The sequence below is a fragment of the Pollachius pollachius genome (assembly GCF_949987615.1).
Source record: "Pollachius pollachius genome assembly, chromosome: 1".
NCBI classification, from domain to species: domain Eukaryota; kingdom Metazoa; phylum Chordata; class Actinopteri; order Gadiformes; family Gadidae; genus Pollachius; species Pollachius pollachius.
Window position 1 is genome coordinate 1,154,610 of NC_136934.1, and position 26,169 is coordinate 1,180,778.

At 50.7% G+C, this 26,169-nt stretch overlaps 3 protein-coding genes across 3 annotated transcripts in view; all 3 read left to right on the forward strand.

Annotated features, from left to right (window-relative positions):
- The window catches only part of pes (pescadillo), an 8,403-nt gene extending 861 nt beyond the window's left edge, over nt 1-7,542 (forward strand). Inside the window, exons 3-15 of the mRNA XM_079730529.1 lie at nt 1-127; nt 387-496; nt 935-1,106; nt 1,504-1,593; nt 1,968-2,084; nt 2,816-2,896; nt 3,457-3,546; nt 4,363-4,493; nt 4,793-4,918; nt 5,701-5,885; nt 6,030-6,166; nt 6,254-6,421; nt 7,252-7,542. The exon at nt 1-127 is cut by the window's left edge and continues 27 nt beyond it. Of these exons, the coding sequence (XP_079586655.1) occupies nt 1-127; nt 387-496; nt 935-1,106; nt 1,504-1,593; nt 1,968-2,084; nt 2,816-2,896; nt 3,457-3,546; nt 4,363-4,493; nt 4,793-4,918; nt 5,701-5,885; nt 6,030-6,166; nt 6,254-6,421; nt 7,252-7,332 (1,615 nt within the window). The 3' untranslated portion in view covers nt 7,333-7,542. The remainder of the gene's footprint in view (nt 128-386; nt 497-934; nt 1,107-1,503; nt 1,594-1,967; nt 2,085-2,815; nt 2,897-3,456; nt 3,547-4,362; nt 4,494-4,792; nt 4,919-5,700; nt 5,886-6,029; nt 6,167-6,253; nt 6,422-7,251) is intronic.
- Nucleotides 7,543-11,977: 4,435 nt separating this feature from the next.
- On the forward strand, nt 11,978-14,177 carry gal3st1a (galactose-3-O-sulfotransferase 1a; the record flags this gene model as incomplete). The annotated part of the gene is made up of 2 exons (XM_079731075.1): nt 11,978-12,114; nt 13,031-14,177. The coding sequence occupies exons 1-2, from the start codon at nt 11,987-11,989 to the stop codon at nt 14,175-14,177; spliced, it is 1,275 nt and encodes a 424-aa protein (XP_079587201.1). The 5' UTR covers nt 11,978-11,986.
- A 1,233-nt stretch (nt 14,178-15,410) lies between these two features.
- Nucleotides 15,411-25,908, forward strand: lztr1 (leucine zipper like post translational regulator 1). Its single transcript, XM_079754423.1, has 19 exons — nt 15,411-15,888; nt 15,973-16,035; nt 16,255-16,311; nt 16,433-16,512; nt 16,628-16,736; nt 17,052-17,135; nt 17,230-17,287; nt 17,523-17,662; nt 17,836-18,037; nt 19,049-19,159; nt 19,270-19,362; nt 20,103-20,198; nt 20,556-20,736; nt 21,761-21,930; nt 22,037-22,320; nt 22,789-22,938; nt 23,903-24,008; nt 24,495-24,575; nt 25,180-25,908. The coding sequence occupies exons 1-19, from the start codon at nt 15,737-15,739 to the stop codon at nt 25,294-25,296; spliced, it is 2,334 nt and encodes a 777-aa protein (XP_079610549.1). The 5' UTR covers nt 15,411-15,736; the 3' UTR covers nt 25,297-25,908.
- The last annotated feature ends 261 nt before the right edge of the window (nt 25,909-26,169 follow it).

A 26,169-nucleotide genomic window follows, 5' to 3' on the forward strand; every position in this document is an offset into this window, starting at 1 on the left:
CCCCCACGAGCCCAAACACAAGAAGAAGGTCAACAAGGGCTCCACGGCACCCAGGACCTTCTACCTGATGAAGGACATCCGCTTCCTGCTGCACGAGCCAATCGTTAACAAGTTCAGAGAGTACAAGGTGTGTGTTGGTGTAACGGATAGGTGGTACCAGTATTACAGATACTCTTCTACAGTCCAATCTATCGGCAGTGTTTGTATGGAGGAGCTGGTAGGACGTATCAACTAATATCGTTTGATAGGGAGCGTAGATTAAAGTGAGGGCTAATGTTTTCAATGTGCTTTTTTTACACTTTATCCAATTCGCTAAAGTGATCTGGGTGGCATGTGCCGGTGGAAACGCTCAATAGTCCTAATCGCTTGATTTGTCTCTTCCTCAGATCTTTGTCCGCAAACTCCGGAAGGCGTACGGCAAGTCTGAGTGGACCGGAGTCACCAGGCTGAAGGACAACAAGCCCGTCTACAAGCTGGACCACATCATCAAGGAGAGGTGAGAGCTGCTGCTACCGGCGGCCGCCACAGGGGGGCGCTGATGGGCTGCGGTCATTAATGGGATACAAGAGCACTTTAGATAAACAAGGAGAACAACAACATGATGAAGTGAACCTAAAAACAGAAATGCACAGAGCCACTCTGCGTGCCAGATACACCCAGGGTATAGCATGGAGAACACACGGGACCTCAAACTACTGGTCCTCTCCATGTGTGCACTAAGACTTCATCTTTAGTTTGTGAATGGTTTTGTCTCCTACTGTAAGATTGGGTTCTCGATAAGTGATACACACTTTTATCGTTACGATCAGAAGATATGCCCTTAAAATGACCAGAAAAGCAAGCTTGAAACATCAGAAAGGAAAAGTGTTTATTTATTATATAAAATAAAACTGCAAGCATGGCACCAATGGCGGGTTGTCTCTGCGCCCCCCAGGTACCCGACCTTCATCGACGCTTTGCGTGACGTGGACGACGCCCTCTCCATGGGCTTCCTGTTCTCCACCTTCGCCCGCACGGGCAAGTGCCACGTCCAGACCATCCAGCTGTGCAGGCGACTCACCGTGGAGTGGATGAACTACGTCATCACCTCGCGCGCCCTCAAAAAGGTACCCCCCCCCCCCCCCCCCACACTGCCATAAAAGATTTGAGAGAATACATTTTTTTATGAACATAATGTGTGTCCGGTCTATTTGGCAGTGTTAACATTAAACATTAAAAGGATTCGATAGGAGTTACTTTCATAAAGAACAGGATTAGGGTTTTAGGGACCTATTCAGTAATAATACAGTAATTTAACTTTATGTTTTAAGTGGATACTTTATTCACACTTCTTACCTGTCATTTAATATTTAGTTTGATTGCATGCTGCTGTGGGGACTAAAGTCCCCCTCAGTCAGGATGGATGAAGTTCCCTTCCTCCTCTTTCTACTGTGCTGTTGGTTCTGTTGTCATGGTAACGGTGGGCCGCAGTGCCAGCCTCTAACTCCCTATGGCCCTGCCTAGGTGTTCCTCTCCATCAAGGGGATCTATTACCAGGCTGAGGTCCTGGGACAGACCATCACCTGGCTGGTGCCTTACCAGTTCTCCCACGACGTAAGTTCAGCCTGAAGTCCCGCAGCCTGTGGGCGTCCCGAGCTCCGCCGGCCTCCATGACCGTCTTCACGTGGTTATTAGAGTAGACGCTTTCTCTTGACCTCCTGGTAAACGGACCGCATTCGTACAGCGCTTTTCTAACCATCGGCCACTCGAAGCGCTTTACAATATCGCCTTAACATTCACCCATTCATAAACACATTCACACACCGACGGCGGTGACAGCCGTGCAGGGCATGGCGACGGCCAGCTCGGCGGGAGCTGAAGCGTTTATCAACGCTAAGAAGCGTTTGTTATCGTGTTTGGAGTGTGATCGTCAGCCGTTGCCTCTGGAAGGTTGAGTAATGGATGGATTTGTGTCTTTGCTCCTCCAGCACCCCACCGACGTGGACTACAGAGTCATGGCCACCTTCACGGAGATGTACACCACTCTCATGGGCTTCATCAACTTCCGCCTGTACAGTTCTCTCAACCTGGTGTACCCCCCCAAGGTATCGGACCCTTTGTTCTCGCTAAACGTTTAGCTATTTAGTTATAGTACCTAGTTATGTAGCATCTTATCCTAGCTATCTTTGTTGTATACGGGCAATGGGTTAACCTAGTGATGGTTAGTGCTTTGCACTTCCATGAACATCCTTACTGTACCCACAGCGATATTTCTTCACTTCTTGACAAATGTACTTATTGTAAGTCGCTTTGGATAAAAGCGTCTGCTATATGTCCTGAATGTAAATGTCAATGTAAAGTGTTATTTACTGCATTGTTGATCCTCTATGGTGCCGGCCCTTTAAGGCTCCACCCTGTGTGTGCCGGCCCTTTAAGGCTCCACCCTGTGTGCGCCGGCCCTTTAAGGCACTACCTTGTGTGCGCCGGCCCTTTAAGGCTCCACCCTGTGCGCCGGCCCTTTAAGGCTCCATCCTGTGTGCGCCGGCCCTTTAAGGCTCCACCCTGTGTGTGCCGGCCCTTTAAGGCTCAACCCTGTGTGCGCCGGCCCTTTAAGGCTCCACCCTGTGTGCGCCGGCCCTTTAAGGCTCCATCCTGTGTGCGCCGGCCCTTTAAGGCTCCACCCTGTGTGCGCCGGCCCTTTAAGGCTCCACCCTGTGTGTGCCGGCCCTTTAAGGCTCCACCCTGTGCGCCGGCCCTTTAAGACACCACCTTGTGTGCGCCGGCCCTTTAAGGCTCCACCTTGTGCACCACTGACCTCCTCTCTCCTTCTCTCCAGTTGGACAGCAAGGCCAGCGGGGCGTCGCTGAAGGGGGAGGATGACGGCGACTACGCCCTGGACTCTGAGAGCTACATGGAGGTGAGACGGGCTCCAGGGGTCACATGGGGGTGAGACGGGCTCCAGGGGTCACATGGGGCGCAGAGGACAGCTGGACTGAGGAGTCGACCATCACTGCTCACCTTGTTGGTTATAGATCTGTCATAAGATGTGAGATAATTGTTCTGATGACAGATCCAGGCCGTAGCTCTGTGAAGTACACTTCTCAGATCTGGGAACGCTGGCATGAGGGCCTTTTTTCTTTCCTTTTTATATTTATGTAATATATTGTATGTGATGTTTGCCTTGTGGGCCTCGAGCCTGTATTCAAGTGTATATTATATATGACATTTAATATAACGATCATATCCTTCTCTGGTACCCATGGTTGTTAGAATGTGCTTCTGCTGGCCTCTTTCTAAGAAGCACTAAACCTTTTTATACGTTGGGAAACGATTCCAAAGTACATCATTTAGAATTGGGATTGCAGTAATATGAGGCTATAGCTCTGATCAATGTGGAGAGTTTTAGAGAGTGTGTGTGTGTGTGTGTGTGTGTGTGTGTGCGTGTACACATGAATAACTTGAACTGATGCGTTGCAGAAACTGTCAGCGCTGAGCTCCAGTCTAGCCCGGGTGGTCTCCTCAGTGGAGGAGGACGAGGCGCAGATGGACAGCTTCCCAGTGGAGGGGGTGAGAATACCAGTCTGAGCTCTTCTCTCTCTCTCCTTATGGCTCTCTCTGTCTGCTTATGTCTCTCGCTCTCTCTCTCTCCTTATGTCTCTCGATCTCTCTCTCTCCTTATGTCTCTCGCTCTCTCTCTCTCCTTATGTCTCTCGCTCTCTCTCTCTCCTTATGTCTCTCGCTCTCTCTCTCTCCTTATGTCTCTCGCTCTCTCTCTCTCCTTATGTCTCTCGCTCTCTCCTTATGTCTCTTGCTCTCTCCTTATGTCTCTCGCTCTCTCTCTCCCCTTACGTCTATCGCTCTCTCTCTCTCCTAATGTCTCTCTCACTCTATCTCTCTCCTTATGTCTCTCTCACTCTATCTCTCTCCTTATGTCTCTCTCGCTCTGTCTCTCTCTCCTTATGTCTCTCGCTCTCTCTCCTTACATCTATCGCGCTCTCTCTCTCCTTATGTCTCTCTCTCTCTCCTTATGTCTGTCGCTCTCTCTGTCCTTATGTCTGTCGCTCTCTCTGTCCTTATGTCTCTCTCTCTGTCCTTATGTCTCTCGCTCTCTCTCTCTCCTTATGTCTCTCTCTCGCTCTCTCTCTCTCCTTATGTCTCTCTCTCTCCCTCTCTCTCGTTTGGGGATCTGGTTCTAGGCGTTGTTGCTTCAGAGGGGCTCTTGGCGAACAGACTCTGAGCTTATCTCCACTTCCATGAATCTCCTTCCACTAACATAATGTCTACGCCTCTGACTTATTGTTTTTGTCGTCCTGACAATACGTTTTGTAGAAGCAATCTGTAAACTCTTCTGAAGCGTGTGTCTTGTGACCCTTTGTGTTTCAGGAGGATGTGGAGCAGATGGAGGCCAGGGAGAAGGAACACAAGGAGCAGGAGGCCCAGAAGAGGCTCTTCGAAGGCCTCAAGTTCTTCGTCAACAGAGAAGTGCCCAGAGAGTCTCTGGCCTTCGTCCTCAGGTGGGTGAGGGCCGACTGAAGAGAGCCTCTCAGGATGACGCGCGTTAACACTCTTAACCCTAGCGTCATCAGGACCACAGACGGAAGGTCACATGTGCAGGCTGAAAAGGCTTTAGAAAAATACGTTGCAGAATGTTGATTTGTTATTTCTAGTGCCACTTTTTGTTGATGATACACGAGAGGCCTGATACAAAGCCTCTCGTGCAGCACGCTGTGAGTGTTCCGACCTGTGGGACCCCAGTGTCCTGCCGGAGCCCCGAGTGTGAGACCACGTTGTGTCTGCCCCCTGCTGCCTCCAGGTGTTTCGGTGCGCAGGTGTCCTGGGACAAGTCTCTGTGCATCGGCGCCGCGTACGACGTCACGGACGAGACCATCACCCACCACATCGCCGACCGGCCCAACATGGAGAAGCAGTACATCAACAGGTGAGCCAATCACACCTGTGTGTTGGGCCGCCGTTACGCCGTGATGCTTCACGGTCCGCCGACTCAAAGCAGACTCACTCTGCCATACAATTCAGCACACAAACCAGTTACTAGCCTGTATGTACGTATTGTGTGTTGTTGTTGGCCTGTGTGTTTCCTGTATTGTGTGTTGTTATTGGCCTGTGTGTTTCCTGTGTGTGTCGTTATTGGCCTGTGTGTTTCCTGTACTGTGTGTTGTTATTGGCCTGTGTGTTTCCTGTTTTGTGTTTTTAATGGCCTGTGTTTCCTGTGTTGTGTGTCGTTATTGGCCTGTGTGTTTCCTGTGTTGTGTGTCGTTATTGGCCTGTATGTTTCCTGTGTTGTGTGTCGTTATTGGCCTGTGTGTTTCCTGTGTTGTGTGGCGTTATTGGCCTGTGTGTTTCCTGTGTTGTGTGGCGTTATTGGCCTGTGTGTTTCCTGTGTTGTGTGGCGTTATTGGCCTGTGTGTTTCCTGTGTTGTGCGGCGTTATTGGCCTGTGTGTTTCCTGTGTTGTGCGGCGTTATTGGCCTGTGTGTTTCCTGTACTGTGTGGCGTTATTGGCCTGTGTGTTTCCTGTATTGTGTGTCGTTATTGGCCTGTGTTTCCTGTATTGTGTGTCGTTATTGGCCTATGTGTTTCCTGTATTGTGTGTCGTTATTGGCCTGTGTGTTTCCTGTATTGTGTCATTATTGGCCTGTGTGTTTCCTGTGGGTGGCGTGCGGAGCCCTGAGTAACGTGGTGCGCCCCCTTGTGTCCGCTCCAGGTACTACATCCAGCCCCAGTGGGTTTACGACTCCATCAACTCAAAGATCTGTCTCCCGGTGGAGGACTACTTCCTCGGGGTCACTCTGCCCCCCCACCTCTCCCCCTTCGTGGAGGAGAAGGAGGGAGACTACGTCCCCCCGGAGAAGCTCAGGATCATGGCCCTGCAGCGGGGCGAGGCCATAGGTACGCAGCACACCTTAAGGGAGGGACGGCTCCACTGATTGGCCGATGGGTTGGCTGATTGACACACCTGTCCTCTGCGTTGAGTCTGTAGTGAGGGGTTGGGCACCATGGAGACGTTGTTAACAGATTATTTTTAAATTCTAGTGCAAGACGAGGATGAGGAAGACGACGATGACGAAGATGATGATGAAGACGAGGAGGAGGAGGAAGAGGAGGAAGAGGAGGAGAAGGAAGATGAACAGAATCTGAAGAAGATGGAAACTCAGCGGTCCCAGGGCAAGGTAAGGCTGCTCCGAGGCCGGCCTCACGCTCTGAACCAGACCTCTGACCTCTGACCTGGGCCTGACCTCTGACCTCTGCTCCTACAGTCGCTCTCGGTGAAGGTGACCCCCGGCCAGGTGAAGAAGGAGGACCGCGGGCGGCTGGAGCAGGAGGAGAAGGCGGAGGAGAAGCGTCTGGCCATCATGATGATGAAGAAGAAGGAGAAGTACCTCTACGACAAGATCATGTTCGGGAAGAAACGCAAAGTCCGCGAGGTGAGTCCCACCAGAGACCAGATTTCATCGCCCTGCTTATTAAAGGTTGTATCAGCGATTCAGGATGAAATATAAACGATCACATTCATCTGATCGTTCCTCACGATCCGCCAGCTGCCCGCCCCGTAAGCAGGCCGTCAAAAAACGCGTCTCTGTTTGCAGCCTGCGCTCTGAGATCGTACACAAAAACAAATGGTACTACCAACCACTCAAAAACAAAATAAATAGTATTTCAACCAATCACCGACAAGGGGCGGGTGTTGTGGGGTTTTGCGCTGCGTTCACGATCGTTTTTACTGGATGCACGAAACACGGAAGGGAGGGGCAAGCGGGCGCTGTTTGTTTGGGATCTCGCTTCAAACACCAACAGAAGTGAGGTCACCCAACATGGCTGGTACAATATCATAGTGTTTGATATTGTACCAGCCATGGTGGGTGACTTCATCACTGGTATCAGTGATGTTGAAGTCAATTCAAATTCAAATCAATTCAAATACCAACAGAAGAAGTGTATACGGTACGGTATCTGGTACGGTATATCTAAAGGGTTATTAGTGTTAATTCATTGATCCAGTAGGTATATCTAAAGGGTTATTAGTGTTAATTCATTGATCCGGTACGGTATATCTAAAGGGTTATTAGTGTTTATTCATTGATCTGGTACGGTATATCTAAAGGGTTATTAGTGTTTATTCATTGATCTGGTACGGTATATCTAAAGGGTTATTAGTGTTTATTCATTGATCTGGTACGGTATATCTAAAGGGTTATTAGTGTTAATTCATTGATCCGGTACGGTATATCTAAAGTGTTGTCGTTTCCCATCACAGGCGAACAAGCTGACTGCCAAGAGGAAGGCCCACGACGACGCCAGCAAGACGGACAAGAAGAAGAAGGCCAAGAAGCAGTAGCGTTGTGTCTGCGCGTCTGTCCCCCAGCGGGCGTCACGGGGCCAACACTTCCACTCGGCGCAGCAGACACAACGCTACTGCGCAGCAGACCACCCGCGCCCAGGGGGCGGGAGTGGAAGTGTTGGCGAGTGTGACATCACTTCCTCTTTGTTTGTTTGAACTCTCTATTTTTCCTACTTATTTTAAGCTGTTGTATACTTTACGTGTTGCTCTGTAAAATAAAAGACTTAATAAGTATGTGGCCTGTTCATGTCCACTCAAAGAAGATTGTGAAGTTCGTCACGTTACCCACTCGATGCGCTGGTGAGAGCTTCCACAGCCAGCAGAACACCATGTTCTGGGGAGGGAAGCTCCCGGAACAAAGTGTTCAAGCGTCCGCACTCGGGCGGGGCGGAGGGAGGGACGGTCCAACGGGCGTGGGAGGAGGGGGCGGGCCTAGGGGATTGTTCTCCGATGCCCGGCGGGCCGGATGTGGGCGTCGCTGACGTCAAAGCGCTGACTCCATCGCACCCTGTAATGTGCTGTTGCTGGGGGGGGGGGGGGGGCGTACATCACTGGATGACCCTCCCCTCACCCCTCGACCCGCGCCCCCCCTCCCCCCCCACTCGTATTTGCATTCCACTTCCCTGAGCAGTCCGGGTCTCAGCCTGGCACCGGGTGCGGGTCGGGCCGACAATGGGCCCAGTGTTGCAGCCGCTCCGTGGTACAGCAGGGGGGGGGGGCGGCCGCATGCCTCCCCGGCCCCTCCGCCGGGACGCCGCGGGCCGCCAGGACGGCCAGGGTGCGCACTGGACTGGAAGTCCTGAGACTTATTGAACACATATTGCTGCACCCTGGCAGCTAGGGAGAGATGGACTCTGCAAGCTGCCGGGAGCCCCCTCCCCTGACCTTCCTGCTCTGGGCAGAACGTCTCTCAATCATCACACTGCTTTCATGTTTCTAGTGGGACCTAGTGGGTTGTAGAACCCCTTAAAAAAATGTATTTAAAACACGTGGGTGCGTGTGTAGCCTACATCTTTGTCTAAATATATTGCCATTGTTTTTACAACTTCTTGAAGCGTAACCAAACGCCAAACTATCGCTAAATAAAAAAAACAATGAGAATATACTGCATGTGTTCCGCCTGAGGCTTTGCAGCCCGAGTCTGCAGAAGATATTTACTTTACAATTGTCTTTGTGGACATAATGAGTGAGGATCCTGTCTGTCTGCAGGCTGTCAGTCGATGAACACACAGCCTGCAGGTATATGTGCGTGTGAGGTATATACAAATATATCCCCACGGCATTTCCAGCGCTACCGCAGAGATATGCTCGCTTTGTATACCAGGGCCTTCCTGCGTGGTCGACCATGTGCTCCATAGTTCATGAAGACCCCATAGAGGCCTGCAGCTCTCACAGCGCTGCTTAAACAATGCAGAAGGATTGAACCAGCGTCACAATTGAACCTTTTGTATCTTAGCCTAGCTGTAATCATTCATTTTATATTATGTTTCCCACCCCACACACACACGCACACGCACACACACACTCCTATCAGCTTGCAGCACAGACTCCGGTGTCTCAATGGGCCCACTGTGTGACCCGAAGAATGGGCTTCTGGAACGCGGCTCTGTTGCCTCGAGTCTTCTCTCTCTCTCTCTCTCTCTCTCTCTCTCTCTCTCGCCCCCCCCCCCCCCCCTCCTCTTTTATGAGTTATGAGTCCCCCGGCAGTAGATCACTGACGTCACGCGCGGCTAAATGAGCTTCCCCGCGGTGCTTCTCAGCAGATTGAGAATTACCTGCGGAGAAGAAAATTAAAAGGCGTGCGTACGACCCCAGCATCAGGTGAAGAGAGAGAGGGAGTGAAGGAGAGGAACAGAGAGAGGGGGGGAGTGAGAGAGAGAGAGAGGGAGAGAGAGGGGGAGAAAGAGAAGGAGAGAGAGAGAGATAGATGGGGGGGAGAGAGAGGGAGAAAGCGAGAGAGAGAGAGGCGGGGGGGGGGGGGGGGGGGGGGGGGGAGAGCGAGAGAGTGAGAGAGAGAGAGCGCTGCCAGTAGGATGATCTCTCTGTGTCTGTGTGAGGAAAGTGTTGGACTAGGGTGGACTATTGGTCTAAAGTTTGTTCTTTAAATACTGAAGACTGAAGCATCTCCACTTCAGAATGAACAAATGTTTCGGTTGGACCTACTCAAGAAGGTAAGAGTCTTCTAAAGAGTTTACTTTGATAGCAATGAGTTGAATTTAGGTGTAGGCCTACTCGACATTTGCTTCTGATTCTCTTTGACATTAGAAGTTGTAGAACCACACAAAAATCAATGTAGGTATAATCATAAACTACAGTAAGTAGGACTACATTGTAGGTGTTGATTTAAGTATGAACCGATCTTGCTTATCGACTAAATATAAATAAATAAAACCCCAGACACACTTAAAGCTTTACACCTAAACACCTAATTTGTGCAGATTAATTGTTTCATTAAACAATAGCCTTAATCATTGGTGAATATATGGTCTTCAAATTAAATTTTAATCAAATAATCGTGACACTAACCATATTGAACGTGTCAAATAATGAGAATAGATTAAACGACAACTCAAAGAAGGAATCTTCATTAAAATATCGCGTCAGTCTATTTAACCTGAGTAGCCTGGAACGGGATGCTCTTAATGAGCGTTATTAGCGAGAGAGAGAGAGAGAAGTAAGAGACCGGAAACTACATTGCTATAGACCGGTATAACGCATTAATTCATGGTTCTCTCTTAGCCTACGCGAGTAGGTTAGAATACGGTTCTCTAGCACACGTGCTTAGGTTAATATCGTCATGGTGACACAAGGGTGCTTTACATTTTTTATTTAAAGGAACCACGATCTGGTTTGTAATTGGCTTGTGTGCTTAATTGTTCTCAAACATGCGCGACATCTAGGCTACTTGTTATTTGCATGATGGTCTTGTTTGGCTTTATATCTTTTAGATAACGCAATGATTATAAAAGAAGGCTAATTCGTGTTTCCGCATTTCCCAATAGGACAAATTATTGTTGGTCATTCATGACACATTTATTACTGTGGGTGAGTATTTCTGAGTATTTCATTAATAGACGTACAACACAACAGCAAATTGCTTTTTTAGGAAAAGGGTTAGTCATCGTGATAGGTAAGGTTTAAATATGAAAGCCTTAATCCAGCTTCAGTCTGTTCTCACTCTGAGCCCTGAACACTGGCTTCAGGACAGGCTTAGGCTACCTGAAAACAGCAATGAGTTAATAAGTGTTGCATTAATCAATAGTCAAAGGCAAAGGTAAACCAGTCTGTTTTGTAAGTAAGTCAATAATGGCTTTAATCAATGAGCGGTGAATCGTGGGATATTAGGTTAATAAGACCAGTCTTTAATGAATCAGGGTCATATCATATTAGTTTAAAGTAGTATTTCAGACGACCTACAAAACCAGGGATAGAAAGGCCTGAATCACCTGGAGCGGAGGTTTCTTAGGCACTCTTCCCACAGGAGTACAGAGGATACACTGTGATGCTTCCGATATGCTCAACGATGACCAGTGACCCTACCTGTTGATGAAGCGTCTTTTTAATCCTCTGGGGGCCATACTGGCCCATACTGCAAAATGTGGTTTTGATCCGATATAAAGTAACACAGGACCAGAATCACCGATATCAGTATTGATGATTTTTGATTGCTGATTCAAGGCAGCATGTGTATTTTTTCATGTAGGTGATAGCAGTGTTTCATGATTTATAAGGTCATCATCATCAAAACACAATCTGAATCCATTTTCATGACCACTGAATGATATGTCAAAGGTTAGCAATGTCAGCTGAAGTGAGTGGTAGAATATCATTTCTACCTGACACCGGTCTGACGCAGGTTTGATTCCCAAGAGAAGCATGCATGCAGAAAGCAATTAGCTTTCCACTGAATGCATGTTAAAACACAGGGCCGTTTCTCAATCATTTGTTATTTTCTTTGTGCCATATACAATCTATAAAGGGGTTCACTTCAAAGCATTCAAATGAAAGACAGACAGTGAAAATTTGTGTTATTATCTGTATTAGACCATCTCTAGATTATAATCTGTCTAACATCTAGCGAGGATGTGTCTCTTCATTGCCATCTGCTGTGGATCTCTCTCTTAACCCAGTTCCCAACCCAACCAGATAGAATACTTATTTCTTTGTCTCAGCGTCAGCTCTTGGACATATGAGGTCTCAATCGTTATGAGGAGGAGAATCTGTTACGAGAGACAAGGTCATCCTATTACCAGACCAGAAGGCGGACTGGCGCCCAAACAGGATCGCTTTACACACGGATACATTATTCAGTCCGGGGCCAGTGGACAGAAGACTCAGTAGGGCTAAAGTGACCGTTTCAAAAGGCACGCCATCTCAGCTGCACGTCTGCGCCTACTGTCCCTGCTCCAGAAAACAGAAAAGATCCTCTCCGAATGTGTTTCGATCACATCCAGATCTGAGGACCGTTGCCATGGTTTCTATGGGTGAACCGACCCCTGGGAGATGTACCCAGTGGGCTCACTACTCTTTCAGAAACAGTGCTGCCTCATTGGTCCCACCCCTGCAAAGATAATCATATGTTGGTGTAAATCTCCTTCTTCTCCTTCTGATGTTGTCTTTGTGTTCCGTGTCTTCGAAGGTAATTTGTATCATGGTCAGCAAGCAAGGAAGACAATGGAGGTCGATGTGCAAGGGCCTGGTCCTGGGCACCCTGCTAACCAGCTGCATGATCCTGCTCTACTGTCTCTCCTCTCTGCAGGACCACAGCCCCTTCCCAGAGTAAGAGTCCTCCTGGTCCACACCGCAGATACACGCAGGTTTCACTGCGGCAGAATCTTAAAATACACAAATAAACATGATTCATCCCTGAAGATTCAGGAGTACTGGCCCTTCCCTTTGGGAATTAATCATTTTAATTTTTGCTTGTATTTACTTTTGATAGTTTGAATAAAAAAACACCTATCGTACCTAGAGGATGATACTGAGACCAGGGGCCCTTTTCCACTGCAAAGATGAGCCCTTGACCTTTGTGAGGACCTTATTGATGACCCAACCATATTTAAGCCGCTTCAGTTGTTAACATCATATAATTAATATTATATTTTATTAATGTATTACATTTTCACGACACTATTAAAGCTACTGCTCGTAGAATTTGAGACGTGTACAGATGTGTCCTCCCTCCCTCCTCTACCCTCCCTGCTCCCTCCCTCCCTTCCTCCTCCCTCCTCCTCCCTCCTCCTCCCTCCCTCCCTCCCTCCCTCCCTGCTCCCTCCCTCCCTTCCTCCTCCCTCCTCCTCCCTCCTCCCTCCCTCCTCCTCCCTCCTCCCTCCCTCCCTCCCTCCCTCCCTCCCTCCCTGCTCCGTCCCTCCCTTCCTCCTCCCTCCCTCCCTCCCTCTGTTTTCCTGCCTCTGAGGAATGCTGCGTCACACACCTGTGGGTCACCCATGATAACAGTGTGAACCACCTCATGCTGGCCATGAAAGAATGATATCCTGGACCAATCAAGGCAGAGAAGCCGCCAGCTAAAGTCTAAAATGGAAATAGTCCCATAGAGCGGCCGTCAATCAGAGCAGATGTTCTCACTGAGCGTTTCACCCCATATGGGCTTCAGACTCAGACTCTCCTCAGGTTAAACGCGCTGGTCTGGTGGATGGGGAGCGTCATGATGCCATCATCTCGTCTCTCTCTGCAGGGTTCCTGTTCCTTACTCTTGTGCCCACCGCCCCGCCAACTCGCCGCAGACCACCAACGGCTCGGACCCCCGGCCGGGCGGGCCTAACTGCAGCCCCAAGGTGGACGTCATGTTCATGAAGACCCATAAGACCGCCAGCAGCACGCTCATCAACATCCTGTTCCGCTTCGGCGAGAAGCACCGCCTCAAGTTCGCCTTCCCCAGCAGCAGGAACGACTTCCTCTACCCGGCCTTCTTCCAGCGCCCGCAGGTGAAGGACTTCAAGCCCGGCATGTGCTTCAACATCGTGTGTAACCACATGCGCTTCGACGCCGCCGAGGTGGCCAAGCTGGTGCCCGCCGACACGGCCTACGTGACCATCCTGCGGGACCCCGCCGAGCTCTTCGAGTCCTCCTTCCACTACTTCGGCCGCACGGCCCCGCTGACCTGGAAGATCCCCGGGGAGGACAAGCTCAGGGAGTTCCTGCGTGACCCCCACTACTACTACGACCCCGAGGGCTTCAACGCCTTCTACCTGAAGAACCTGCTGTTCTTCGACCTGGGGCAGGACAACGGCCTGGAGCCCAGCGACCCGCGCGTGGACCAGGGCATCCGGGCCATCGCCGACCGCTTCCACCTGGTCATGCTGGCGGAGCACTTTGAGGAGTCGCTCGTCCTGCTGAAGGACGCCCTCTGCTGGGAGACGGAGGACCTGCTCTTCTTCAGGCTCAACGAGAGGAAGGGCTCCACGGTGTCCAAGCTGGAGCCCGAGCTGAGGGCCAAAGCCCTGGAGTGGAACGCCGTGGACTGGAAGCTCTACCAGCACTTCAACGCCACCTTCTGGAGGAAAGTGGACGCTTACGGACGCCAGCGTATGGCGGACGACGTGGAGGAGCTCCGACGGAGGAACGCCGAGATGGCGGCCATCTGCATCGAGGGGGGCCACGCCGTGGAGGCCACCCGCATTCAGGAGAAGGACATGTTGCCCTGGCAGCCCATCGGGGAGAAGTCCATCATGGGCTACAACCTGAAGAAGAACGTGGACAAGAAGCATCGCAAGGTGTGCCGCAAGATGCTGATGCCAGAGTTACAGTATCTGACGGAGCTCGGAGTCAACCTGTGGATCACCAAGCTGTGGGGTTACGTCAGAGACGTCATTAACTGGTGACCTGCCACGCAGACTGGGAGAGGACCTTTACCGCGCTATTAATGCAATGAAACAGTGGAGGGAGTGTGGGAGAGCTGTGCAAACTATTGCTTTGTTTGTCTTTAGTCTGCGTCACGTCCACCATCTTACTGTGACCGTACCTACTGAAGAAAAAGCTCTTCTTGTTTGTAAATATTTGTATATTTTTGCCACGTGTAATATATCTGATGGACGCTTGTAAAAACGATATTGACCATCAGACAATCTTAAGAATTTTGAAACACATAATTTCATATGTGAGGGAGGTTGACTATATTATTGTCAATGTATGCAGTTGAATAATACAACTTTTGTGTTCTGAGTATATTTTCATTATTTGAACTGCAATGGTACACACACACACACACACACACACACACACACACACAATCTCTCTCCAGTAACTACTGTTATAACCAATAATAAATATGTCAATAATTTATTGTCAGACAAACTGTTGAAGCACATCAACAGAAAAAAAAAAAAAATCTTTTTAATCCAAAACATATCTGAACTAGAACTTTTCTCCAGGACAAAACAAGACCATCAAAAGTAAATCCCTCCAGGGAACTTTCTCTCCTCTATAGACACTATAGGTTGCTAATGGAACAAACTTAAAGAGTGCCAGTTTAAGTACAAAACATATACATAACATTATTTAAACTGGCAAAACAACCATTAGAATAAACGGATGAGCATGACAGAGCTCAATGACTCAACCCTGTCTCTCAATCGCTCTGCTGGCAGCCAATGGAATCACCAGCATCGTCCGTCACAGGACAGGAAGTGAATTGAATGGTGCATTCAAGGCATGCGGTATGGATGGGAGCGGTAGGAAAGATTCACAGCTTAACTTCCCATTAGTCTACGGACAATTTCAGATTGAGGGCACCGCTTTTATTTTCTATCGGCGTCTTTGAACAGTTTGAATGATAGGAGGTATCATATCTAGAAGCAATTGTTTGAATTATTTTTAAGTGATCTTCAGTCACTTCTGTTTACCGCCTAGTCGGACACATTGGACATTTTCAGAAAGACCCCAGTTCCCAGTTGTAATTACCAGTAGAGTGGTGAGCATTAGTCGTTGCGCGTATTGTATTTTAAGTCAGAAGTTGGTAATTGCGGAAGCTCCCATGTGAGCGAACGCAGCAATGCATATTCACCAATCAATAGTCGCCAGGGGCGTGGCCGAGTCTGTCCATCCAGACAGCTCTTGTTATGCTAGCTTTAGCCTAGCTGCTCTTTAATCACAAGACGAACGTCCCGCAGAAACTCTCCTGAAGCCCGAAGCTCTTCGTCCCGCAGACATGCTAGCAGTGAGCTAGCCACACGTAGCTCACATTAGCATCCTCATCCAATGTGTTTAGTTTAAGTACTTTAAGCTCATTCCACTGTAAGGCGTCATAATGCAGAGTTAAGGTGGAGCTCCTCTCCTCTCCTATCCCCCCGCTGCTCCGTCCGAGACCCCTCGACCCGGGCGGGGACCATGTGAAGGTAGGCTGTGACTGTGAGGAGAGTCCGGGTAAACGCTGTCGGCGACGATGTCTTGCAAATCCACCAAAGTCGCCCCGAGTGTCGACTTCGACCACAGCTGCTCCGACAGCGTGGAATACCTGACGCTCAACTTCGGGCCCTTCGAGCCCGTCCGCCGCTGGAGGAGGCTGCCGCCCTGCGACGAGTTCGTCGGAGCCAGGTAACACGACCGACACCTGTCTCCCGTATGTCAGGCCGCTGGTCCCCCGCTGCGTTCTGACCTTTGACCCCTCCTTCCATCCAGGCGCAGCAAACACACCGTTGTGGCCTACAGGGATGCCATTTACGTGTTTGGGGGAGATAATGGGTGAGCGTTTCTATTCTATATCAGTTAACCATGATGGCCTTCATCACCTGAGGTCCATCCTCCCTCTGATTGGTCGTTGAGTTCATGTTAGTCATCGGGGCTGGACTACGCCTTCATTGATCACTTATTGTGTCGTTCAATATTTAATGAATGTTCATGTGGCTCATCCTGACATGTGTAATGATACTTTACATGTGTATTTAACCCCTTTCTATGTAGGAAGAACATGCTGAATGACTTGCTGCGCTTCGATGTAAAGGACTGCTCATGGTGTCGGTGAGTCCCTTCTCTTTGTAAAACGGACAGTATTTTGTAGCACTGATCTGCTATAGCCTCTCCACTCCAACACGACCCAATGCTATTATGTGATGGAAATATGTTGTGATGATGGTTTCAGCGCCTTTACGACGGGAACGCCACCTGCGCCCCGATACCACCACTCCGCCGTCGTCTATGGCAGCAGCATGTTTGTTTTTGGTGAGTTCCCCTCATCCGCCGTGTTGAGGTCCTTGGGCTCGCTTGTGTGATTTCTCTGTTTGTTTACAAACAGAGAAAATGCACTGAAATGGCCCTCTGCTGTGTTGTCTTCTAGGTGGCTACACTGGAGACATCTACTCGAATTCCAACTTAAAAAACAAAAATGACCTTTTTGAATACAAGTTCGCTACGGGGCAGTGGACCGAATGGAAGGTGGAGGGCAGGTAATGGTGGCGCCACATATTCTATATTCTATCAGTCCATGTCTTTGATCTGTTTATGTTTTTAAAGTCAGACATTTATTATTTAATTCTCGCATTATGACATTTCTCAGCCCATATTATTTTACTATTACTCTAATTAACCAGATTGGTCTCATTGAGATTATGCATCTTTTACAAGAGAGACTTGGCCAAAACGACACCAGCATACAATAAACCGACCCTTGACCTGGGTCCGGGTGACCTGACCCCGCTCATTCTGTGATGAGGGCCCTGAAACGACATGACCTTCTTACCGTTTGTCCGTTTTATTCGCAGCCTCCCGGTTGCAAGGTCGGCCCATGGAGCCACCGTCTACGACGATAAGCTCTGGATATTCGCTGGATACGACGGGAACGCCAGGTGGGAAGCTCGGCTGAAGCCACCGTCACCACCATGTGATCCAGGGAGCAAGAGGAATCGGGGGATCAATTGTCATGTTTTCCTCCCCCTGCAGGTTGAACGACATGTGGACCATCAGTCTGCAGGACAGAGAGCACGGCTGCTGGGAGGAGGCTAGTGCACCGCCTTCATAATCTAATGTTCACTTAAAGGAAGCCTTCAGGCTTTGCCATGTTGTACTATGAGAGAGTACCGCCTTCATATGTGTCAGAACCCCCTGATCAGTTTCTCTGGGAAAGAATGCATAAAAGTTTGTCCATTTCTGTCATCTTCCCAAAGTGTTTGGTTTTCCTTGAACACAGATGAAGACGATGGCATCATTGTGCTCTCTCCTCTCGGGTCCATTAGATGGATCAGAGCGGCGAGATTCCGCCATCCTGCTGCAACTTCCCCGTGGCCGTGTGCCGGGACAAGATGTTTGTGTTCTCAGGGCAGAGTGGAGCCAAGATCACCAACAACCTCTTTCAGTTCGAGTTCAAGGGTCACATGTGAGTGGAAACACATCGAAAAAAGAAAGTACAAATTAACAATAAGAGGTGCACAATTAAACATTGGTCCCAAGTTACGCTGAGAACAATCAAAGCAGAAACATACACCTGTCAACGAGTACCGTAGGGAGGGTTCCCCCGCTAACCCTTGGATCCCCCCCCCCCCCCCCCAGGTGGACCCGCATCCCGACGGAGCACCTGCTGCGAGGCTCGCCCCCCCCTCCGCAGCGGCGCTACGGCCACACCATGGTGGCCTTCGACCGCCACCTCTACGTGTTCGGGGGCGTGGCCGACAACACGCTGCCCAACGAGCTGCACTGCTACGACGTGGACTCCCAGTCCTGGGAGGTCATCCACCCCAGCCTGGACAGCGAGGTCAGTAACCGTCACCCGGCCAGCACAGACACCGAGTCCTCACAGACACCATGTCCTCACAGACACAGAGTCCTCACAGACACCGAGTCCTCACAGACCCAGAGTCCTCACAGACCCAGAGTCCTCACAGACCCAGAGTCCTCACAGACCCAGAGTCCTCACAGACCCAGAGTCCTCACAGACCCAGAGTCCTCACAGACACCGAGTCCTCACAGACACCGAGTCCTCACAGACACCATGGCCTCACAGACACCGAGTCCTCACAGACACCGAGTCCTCACAGACCCAGAGTCCTCACAGACATCATGTCCTCACAGACACCATGTCCTCACAGACACCATGTCCTCACAGACACCATGTCCTCACAGACACTATGTCCTCACAGACCCAGAGTCCTCACAGACCCAGAGTCCTCACAGACACCGAGTCCTCACAGACACCGAGTCCTCACAGACCCAGAGTCCTCACAGACACCATGTCCTCACAGACACCATGTCCTCACAGACACCATGTCCTCACAGACCCAGAGTCCTCACAGACCCAGAGTCCTCACAGACCCAGAGTCCTCACAGACCCAGAGTCCTCACAGACACCGAGTCCTCACAGAACACCATGTCCTCACAGACCTAGAGTCCTCACAGACACCATGTCCTCACAGACCCAGAGTCCTCACAGACATCATGGCCTCACAGACACCATGGCCTCAAAGACACCATGTCCTGACAGACCCAGAGTCCTCAAAGACATCATGACCTCACAGACACCATGTCCTCACAGACACCATGTCCTCACAGACACCGAGTCCTCACAGACCCAGAGTCCTCACATGTGGAACACAGACCCAGAGTCCTCACAACACAGATTTAGGACCTGTGTTGTGAACGATGGTTTGTTGGTTTGTTTGTTTGCTGTTGTTGTGTTGGCGGATCCGGAAGCTATGTCAGCCTCTCCCCTTCTTCCTCATTGGGTATCGTTGCCTTAGGGGAGTCCTCCGTTGTGTTGCGTCCTCAGATGCCGAGCGGCCGGTTGTTCCACGCGGCGGCCGTGATCCACGACGCCATGTACATCTTCGGAGGGACGGTGGATAACAACGTGCGCAGTGGGGAGATGTACCGGTTCCAGGTAAACGACTCCATCACTCCAGTGCTCAGAAAAATGGATCTCACAGAAGACTCTTGATTCCTCGCCTTCCACGGCTTGAAGGCACCTGATCCTGTTTCTGTTCTGAACAGTTCTCCTGCTACCCAAAATGCACCCTGCACGAGGACTACGGGAAGCTGTGGGAGAACCGCCAGTTCTGTGACGTGGAGTTCATCCTGGGCGAGGTGAGCATCACCTTGTGTACACTGTGCTCCTCATATTGAAAGTCTTGACAATTCACAAATGTTATACATAGGGCCTTAAAAGGTATTAAAAATTCTTGCATTTAGTTTCATAGGGCTAATGTTTTTGGGGCTGTTGTTGGAACTTTAAGGATGGACGATTTAGTTGCATGTCCAAGACTTTGGTATTAAATTGTATTTTTATCTCATAACTACATTTACATTTACATTTAGGGCATTTAGCAGACGCTTTTATCCAAAGCGACTTACAATAAGTGCATTTGTTACAATAAGTACATTTGTCATAAGAAGTGAAACAATATATCGCTGTTGGTACAGTAAAGACGTTCATAGAACCAAGTGCAAGTATTACAATCGCTAGGCTAACCCATGTCCCGTGTAACTACCACTATCATTATATTTTTTGTGTTTATGTTTACATTAATAATTGAAAAGTTGCAAGGCTATGGATTTATTAGAATATCCACATAAACAACAAGGCCTAACAAAGGTCTTACCACTGTAATGAACGAGGTCATCATAGGTACTGAATAGTAACCTGATTTATTTAGACGTAATTTAAGTGTACAATCTTGAAAAAGGGTCTTATAGTTAAGGTATATTAAACGGTCTTGGAGTTAGCTTGTTGAAACCTGCAGATAGCAACATGTATAGTCTCAACTGGGACTTGTGAGAGTCAACCTCAGAGCCACAGAATGCTAATGATGACCGGTCCTCTGTAGAGGGAGGAGAGAGTCCTTGGTCACATCGCCATAGTGACGGCCAGATGCCAGTGGCTGAGGAGGAAGATTCTGCAGGCCCGGGACCGGCAGAGACAGGTGAGGCTCCTCCTTTTTGCACTACATATTTATCTTATTAGTGTATTTATTAGACTGTGGACCTACTCTGTGGACTGTTTTACTATGTGTTTAATATTACATACTATTTTTTATTTTAAAAATCATTGGCCCAGTGAACCGCACAAGGATTCCAATGCCCCTGTGCGCTGTACGAGGTGAACTGAACTGATGGGTCGTCTCTATAGAGGTCGGGCTGTGGGGTTATCCTCTTAGTTGTGTTTATTGTGCGTGCTCGGCGCCCCTGTAAACGAGGGAAACCTCGGTGGGTATTGAACTGTATAGAGACTGGACTGTAGGCAGCGTGTTTGTTGACGCTGCGTTGTGTTGTTTGTGCAGAAGGCCAAGCAGGAGAGCAGTGAGGAGGCGGAGGAGGGGTCCGTGGGCCCCTGGGAGGTCCCGGCGGTGAAGCCCGCAGGGGCCCCGAACCTGGAGGTCTCCATACGGGAGGCGGAGCCCCAGCCCTTCAGGGTGCTCATGCAGTTCCTCTACACGGACAAGATCCAGTACCCCCGTAGAGGTCCGCCACTCACTCACTCACTCACTCACTCACTCACTCACTCACTGGCCAGTCACTCACTCACTCACTCACTCACTCACTCACTGGCCAGTCACTCACTCACTTACTCACCTGCTCACTCACTCACTCACTCACTCACTCACCCGCTCACTCACTCACTCACTCACTCACTTACTCACCTGCTCACTCACTCACTCACTCACTCACTCACCCGCTCACTCACTCACTTGCTCACTCACTCACTCACTCACTCACTCACTGGCCAGTCACTCACTCACTCACTCACTCACTCACTCACTCACTCACCCGCTCACTCACTCACTCACTCACTCACTCACTCACTCACTTGCTCACTCACTCACTCACTCACTCACTCACTCACTCACTCACTCACTCACTCACTCATTCCTCACTGACCAGTCACTCGACCTGTCTGGGGTCCCAGTGGGTAAGGAGACCAGGGGGAACCTGCTCTAGGTCCCAGTGGGTAAGGAGACCTGGGGGAACCTGCTCTAGGTCCCAGTGGGTAAGGAGACCTGGGGGAACCTGCTCTAGGTCCCAGTGGGTAAGGAGACCAGGGGGAACCTGCTCTAGGTCCCAGTGGGTAAGGAGACCAGGGGGAACCGGCTCTGGGTCCCAGTGGGTAAGGAGACCAGGGGGAACCGGCTCTGGGTCCCAGTGGGTAAGGAGACCAGGGGGAACCTGCTCTAGGTCCCAGTGGGTAAGGAGACCAGGGGGAACCTGCTCTGGGTCCCAGTGGGTAAGGAGACCAGGGGGAACCGGCTCTAGGTCCCAGTGGGTAAGGAGACCAGGGGGAACCTGCTCTAGGTCCCAGTGGGTAAGGAGACCAGGGGGAACCGGCTCTAGGTCCCAGTGGGTAAGGAGACCAGGGGGAACCTGCTCTAGGTCCCAGTGGGTAAGGAGACCAGGGGGAACCTGCTCTAGGTCCCAGTGGGTAAGGAGACCAGGGGGAACCTGCTCTGGGTCCCAGACTGATAAGCAGTGTGTGTGGTCCCTGTGCCAGGCCACGTCCAGGACGTCCTGCTCATCATGGACGTGTACAAGCTGGCGCTGAGCTTCCAGCTGGCTCGTCTGGAGCAGCTGTGTGTGCAGTACATCGAGGCGTCGGTGGACCTGCAGAACGTGCTCAGCGTGTGTGAGAACGCCAACAAGCTGCAGCTGGACCAGCTCAAGGTACCGCCGGCCATCAGTCACATTTACATTACACCTCCACACTCATCAAACTAGCAACCTTCCGGTTCCCAGCTAACCCTGACGGTGCCGTGTCCCCCCCCTCCAGGAGCACTGCTTGAACTTCGTGGTGAAGGAGTCCCACTTCAACCAGGTCATCATGACCAAGGAGTTTGAGCGGCTGAGCACGCAGCTCATCGTGGAGATCGTGCGGCGCAAGCAGCAGCCCCCCCTGCGGCTGTACTCGGACCAGCCCGTGGACATCGGCACCTCCCTGGTGCAGGACATGAAGGCCTACCTGGAGGGGGGCGGGCTGGACTTCTGTGACATCGTGCTACTGCTGGACGGACACCCCCGCCCCGCCCACCAGGTCATACTGGCCGCCCGCTCCAGGTGGGCCGTCGATACAGAATGCATCTAGTAATATCGTTAGATATTAGTCATACACTCGCATTTTATAGAAATGGTAACTGGACTGCATTTATATAGCGCTTTTACCCAAAGCGCCTTACAATATTGACTAACATTCACCCATTCATGCGTACATTCACTCACCGACGGCGGAGTCGACCACGCAGGGCGACAGCCGGCTGGTCAGGAGCAGCGAGGGTGAGGTGTCTTGCTCAGAGGCACCTCGACACTCGCTGGATCGAACTAGCAACCGGCTACCAGCCAACCCACTCTACCTCCTGAGCTGCTGCCGCCATTTAATATGGATTCTTGTATTTGTGTGTGTGATATATTGATGTTGTTGTTCATATATTGGTTCAGAGATGGAATATCGTTTCTCTTTCTTCTGACGTGTGTGTGTGTGTGTGTCTGTGTGTGTGTGTGTGTGTGTGTGTGTGTGTCCGTCCTCAGTTACTTCGAGGCCATGTTCCGCTCCTTCATGCCTCTGGACGGCCAGGTGAACATCTCCATCGGCGAGATGGTCCCCAGTAAGCAGGCCTTTGAGTCCATGCTGCGCTACATCTACTACGGGGACGTCAACATGCCCCCGGAGGACTCCCTGTATCCTCCTCACTCCTGCTGCGCGCTACACCGCAGCCTTTTTATGAGGCCCTCAGTGACCCATTCAGTCCTCCTTCATCAGCTTCTGGTTCAGGTTTGTTTTGTGTTTGGACCGGTCTGTCACCGATCAGTGTTGTGATCAGATGATTGATTTAAACATTTACACCTCAAGCATTTAGCAGATGCTTTTATCAAAAGCATTTTACAATAAGTCCATTTGTCAGAAAGAGAAACAACAATATATCTCTGTCGGTACAGTAATGATGGTCGTAGGACCAAGTGCCAAGCATTAACCATCACTAGGTTAACCCATTCCTCGTAGACAACAGAGATAGCTAGGATAAGACGCTACACAATGCTGAGTACTATTTTTAAGTGCCAGGACGTACAACAAGGGTGGAGGCTATGCAGAGTCTACGTGAACTGAGTTGATTTAAAGGTTGTCTCCTGAGCATCTCTCTCCTGTCTCTCCTGAGCGTCTCTCTCCTGTCTCTCCTGAGCGTCTCTCTCCTGTCTCTCCTGAGCGTCTCTCTCCTGTCTCTCCTGAGCGTCTCTCTCCGGGCTCTCTGAGCGTCTCTCTCCTGTCTCTCCTGAGCGTCTCTCTCCGGGCTCTCTGAGCGTCTTTCTCCTGTCTCTCCTGAGCGTCTCTCTCCGGGCTCTCTGAGCGTCTCTCTCCTGAGCGTCTCTCTCCTGTCTCTCCTGAGCATCTCTCTCCTGTCTCTCCTGAGCGTCTCTCTCCTGTCTCTCTAGAGCGTCTCTCTCCTGTCTCTCTAGAGCGTCTCTCTCCCTTCTCTCTAGAGCGTCTCTCTCCTGTCTCTCCTGAGCGTCTCTCTCCTGGCTCTCTGAGCGTCTCTCTCCTGTCTCTCCTGAGCGTCTCTCCTGAGCGTCTCTCTCCTGAGCGTCTCTCTCCTGTCTCTCCTGAGCGTCTCTCTCCTGAGTGTCTTCCTCCCTAACTCCTGGTCAGCTATCTGTTCTCGGCGCCGTACTACTACGGCTTCTCCAACAACCGGCTGCAGGCCTACTGCAAGCAGAACCTGGAGATGAACGTCACGGTGGAGAACGTCCTGCAGGTGAGCCGCAGCACCGTCTGTCTGTCTGTCTGTCTGTCTGTCTGTCTGTCTGTCTGTCTGTCTGTCTGTCTGTCTGTCTGTCGGGCCCTGTCTGTCTGTCTCTGTCTCTGTCTGTCTGTCTCTGTCTCTGTCTCTGTCTCTGTCTCTGTCTCTGTCTGGCTGTCGGTCGGTCTGTCTGTCCCTCTGTCTGTCCCTCTGTCTGTCCCTCTGTCTGTCCCTCTGTCTGTCTGTCCCTCTGTCTGTCTGTCCCTCTGTCTGTCTGTCCCTCTGTCTGTCTGTCTGTCTGTCTGTCTGTCTGTCTATCTGTCTATCTGTCCCTCTGTCTGTCTATCTGTCTGTCCCTCTGTCTGTCCCTCTGTCTGTCCCTCTGTCTGTCTGTCCCTCTGTCTGTCCCTCTGTCTGTCTGTCCCTCTGTCTTTCCCTCTCTCTGTCCCTCTGCCTGTCTGTCTGCCTGTCTCTCTGTTAACACCCCTCTCTCCCTCTCAGATCCTGGAGGCGGCCGATAAGACCCAGGCCCTGGACATGAAGAAGCACTGCCTGCACATCATTGTGCACCAGTTCATCAAGGTGGGTGGGCTGCTGTCGGGGGCCCTGGCAGTGTGCTGCCCCCTGGCTGCAGCTGGGCTGGCCCCCTAGGGGCCCCGAGCCTCCCTATGGGGCCCCCGAGCCTCCCGCATTGGAGACCAGAACGTTGACCCGAGGACCGGCTGAACAAGCAGCCCCTCCCCGGGGCGGGGGGGCCGGAGGAAACCGACCAATGAGAGCACCTGCATCCCCCTCCCCCCCACCCTTCTGAAACTGTTCAAGGGTTTAAAAAATACTTTCCTTTGGTTTGCTGCACGTTGGTTCTATTGCTTTACGCTGCTTAATCTTTATGTGTTGTGTTTGTTCTGTTGCTTTGTCTTCATGTGTTGCTTCTGTTTGGTTTTTTTGCGTTTGCCTCCCTCAGCAGGCTGGACTTGGTTTGGTAACGCCTCACCTTACTATTATGTTCATTTTTGGCCTTTTTTTTCCTCCCCTACCCTTCCTCCCCTCTCATTCTCTCCTTCTCCTCTTCCTCCTCACCCTCCTCCCCTCCTCTCCTCTTCTCCTCTCATTCTCTCTCCTCTTCCCTCCCTCCCCACTCATCCTCTCTCCCCCCCCCCCCCCCCCCCCCCCCTCTCCGTTGAAGGTATCCAAGCTGCCTAACCTGCGGTCTCTGAGCCAGCTGCTGCTGCTGGACATCATCGAGTCACTGGCCACGCACATATCAGACAAACAGTGTGCCGAGATGGGCCCCGACATTTAGGACCGGGCCCCCACTGGGCCTGCAGCCCGGCCTCACTGGCTCTGTTCTGATTGGTCCGTTTGCTGGACCTTGCATGTCAACTCCGTCAGCATCTTCTGAGACGATGGCTCTCCTTCGTACCGGAGATCCGTCGCCACCAGGGACCACGTTGTACTCTGTAGACGAAGGCAGGATGGGTGAAACCTGTAGTGTGTATAGCTGAACGCGGTTCCATCCAAAGTACTCCTCTGTAGCCATGTATTCCTCCATATAGCTGTTGTATTCTACTCCATACCATGGGGAGTATGTGATGTACTGTGAGTACTAACTGCATTATACCAAGTTAACTGTCAGGAAAAGTGTTGGTTGAATAAGTGATCTTGTCATTGTTTAACGTGGAAGGATTTAATATGACTTGTAGACGCTGTAAACGATGATGTGTCTGCAGTCTTTGTCTTTAAGCCATTGCTGTTTTTGAATGTTTGACAAAGGCACACATCCACTGTCGTCCTAATAACCACTAGGAGCCCCTTTAGCTCGCTCAGCCTGTATCATATGTGATTTAGTTACAACTTTATTCCCTCCAAGAGCCCGATGTATTTAATGCCTTAATAAACCTCTTGGTTAAGTGACTGCCTGTGTGCTGGTGTCTGTTCTGCTCAGTCCATCTAAGACAGGACCGCAGGGGACTCTGCCTGCAGTGACAAAGCCCCTCATTATTCCTCACAGACAGCCTTCACAATCCACTGCCAGGCCGTGCATCTGAAGCTGTCTTTAGTGGTGAAGCTTCAGCGCGAGGCTGCGTTCAACCTGCCGCTGTGAGGCCGGGCCATCGGGAAACAAGCCCTCGCATGTCTGGAGCCCAGTGATTTCATCAGAACATTTAGTTAAACA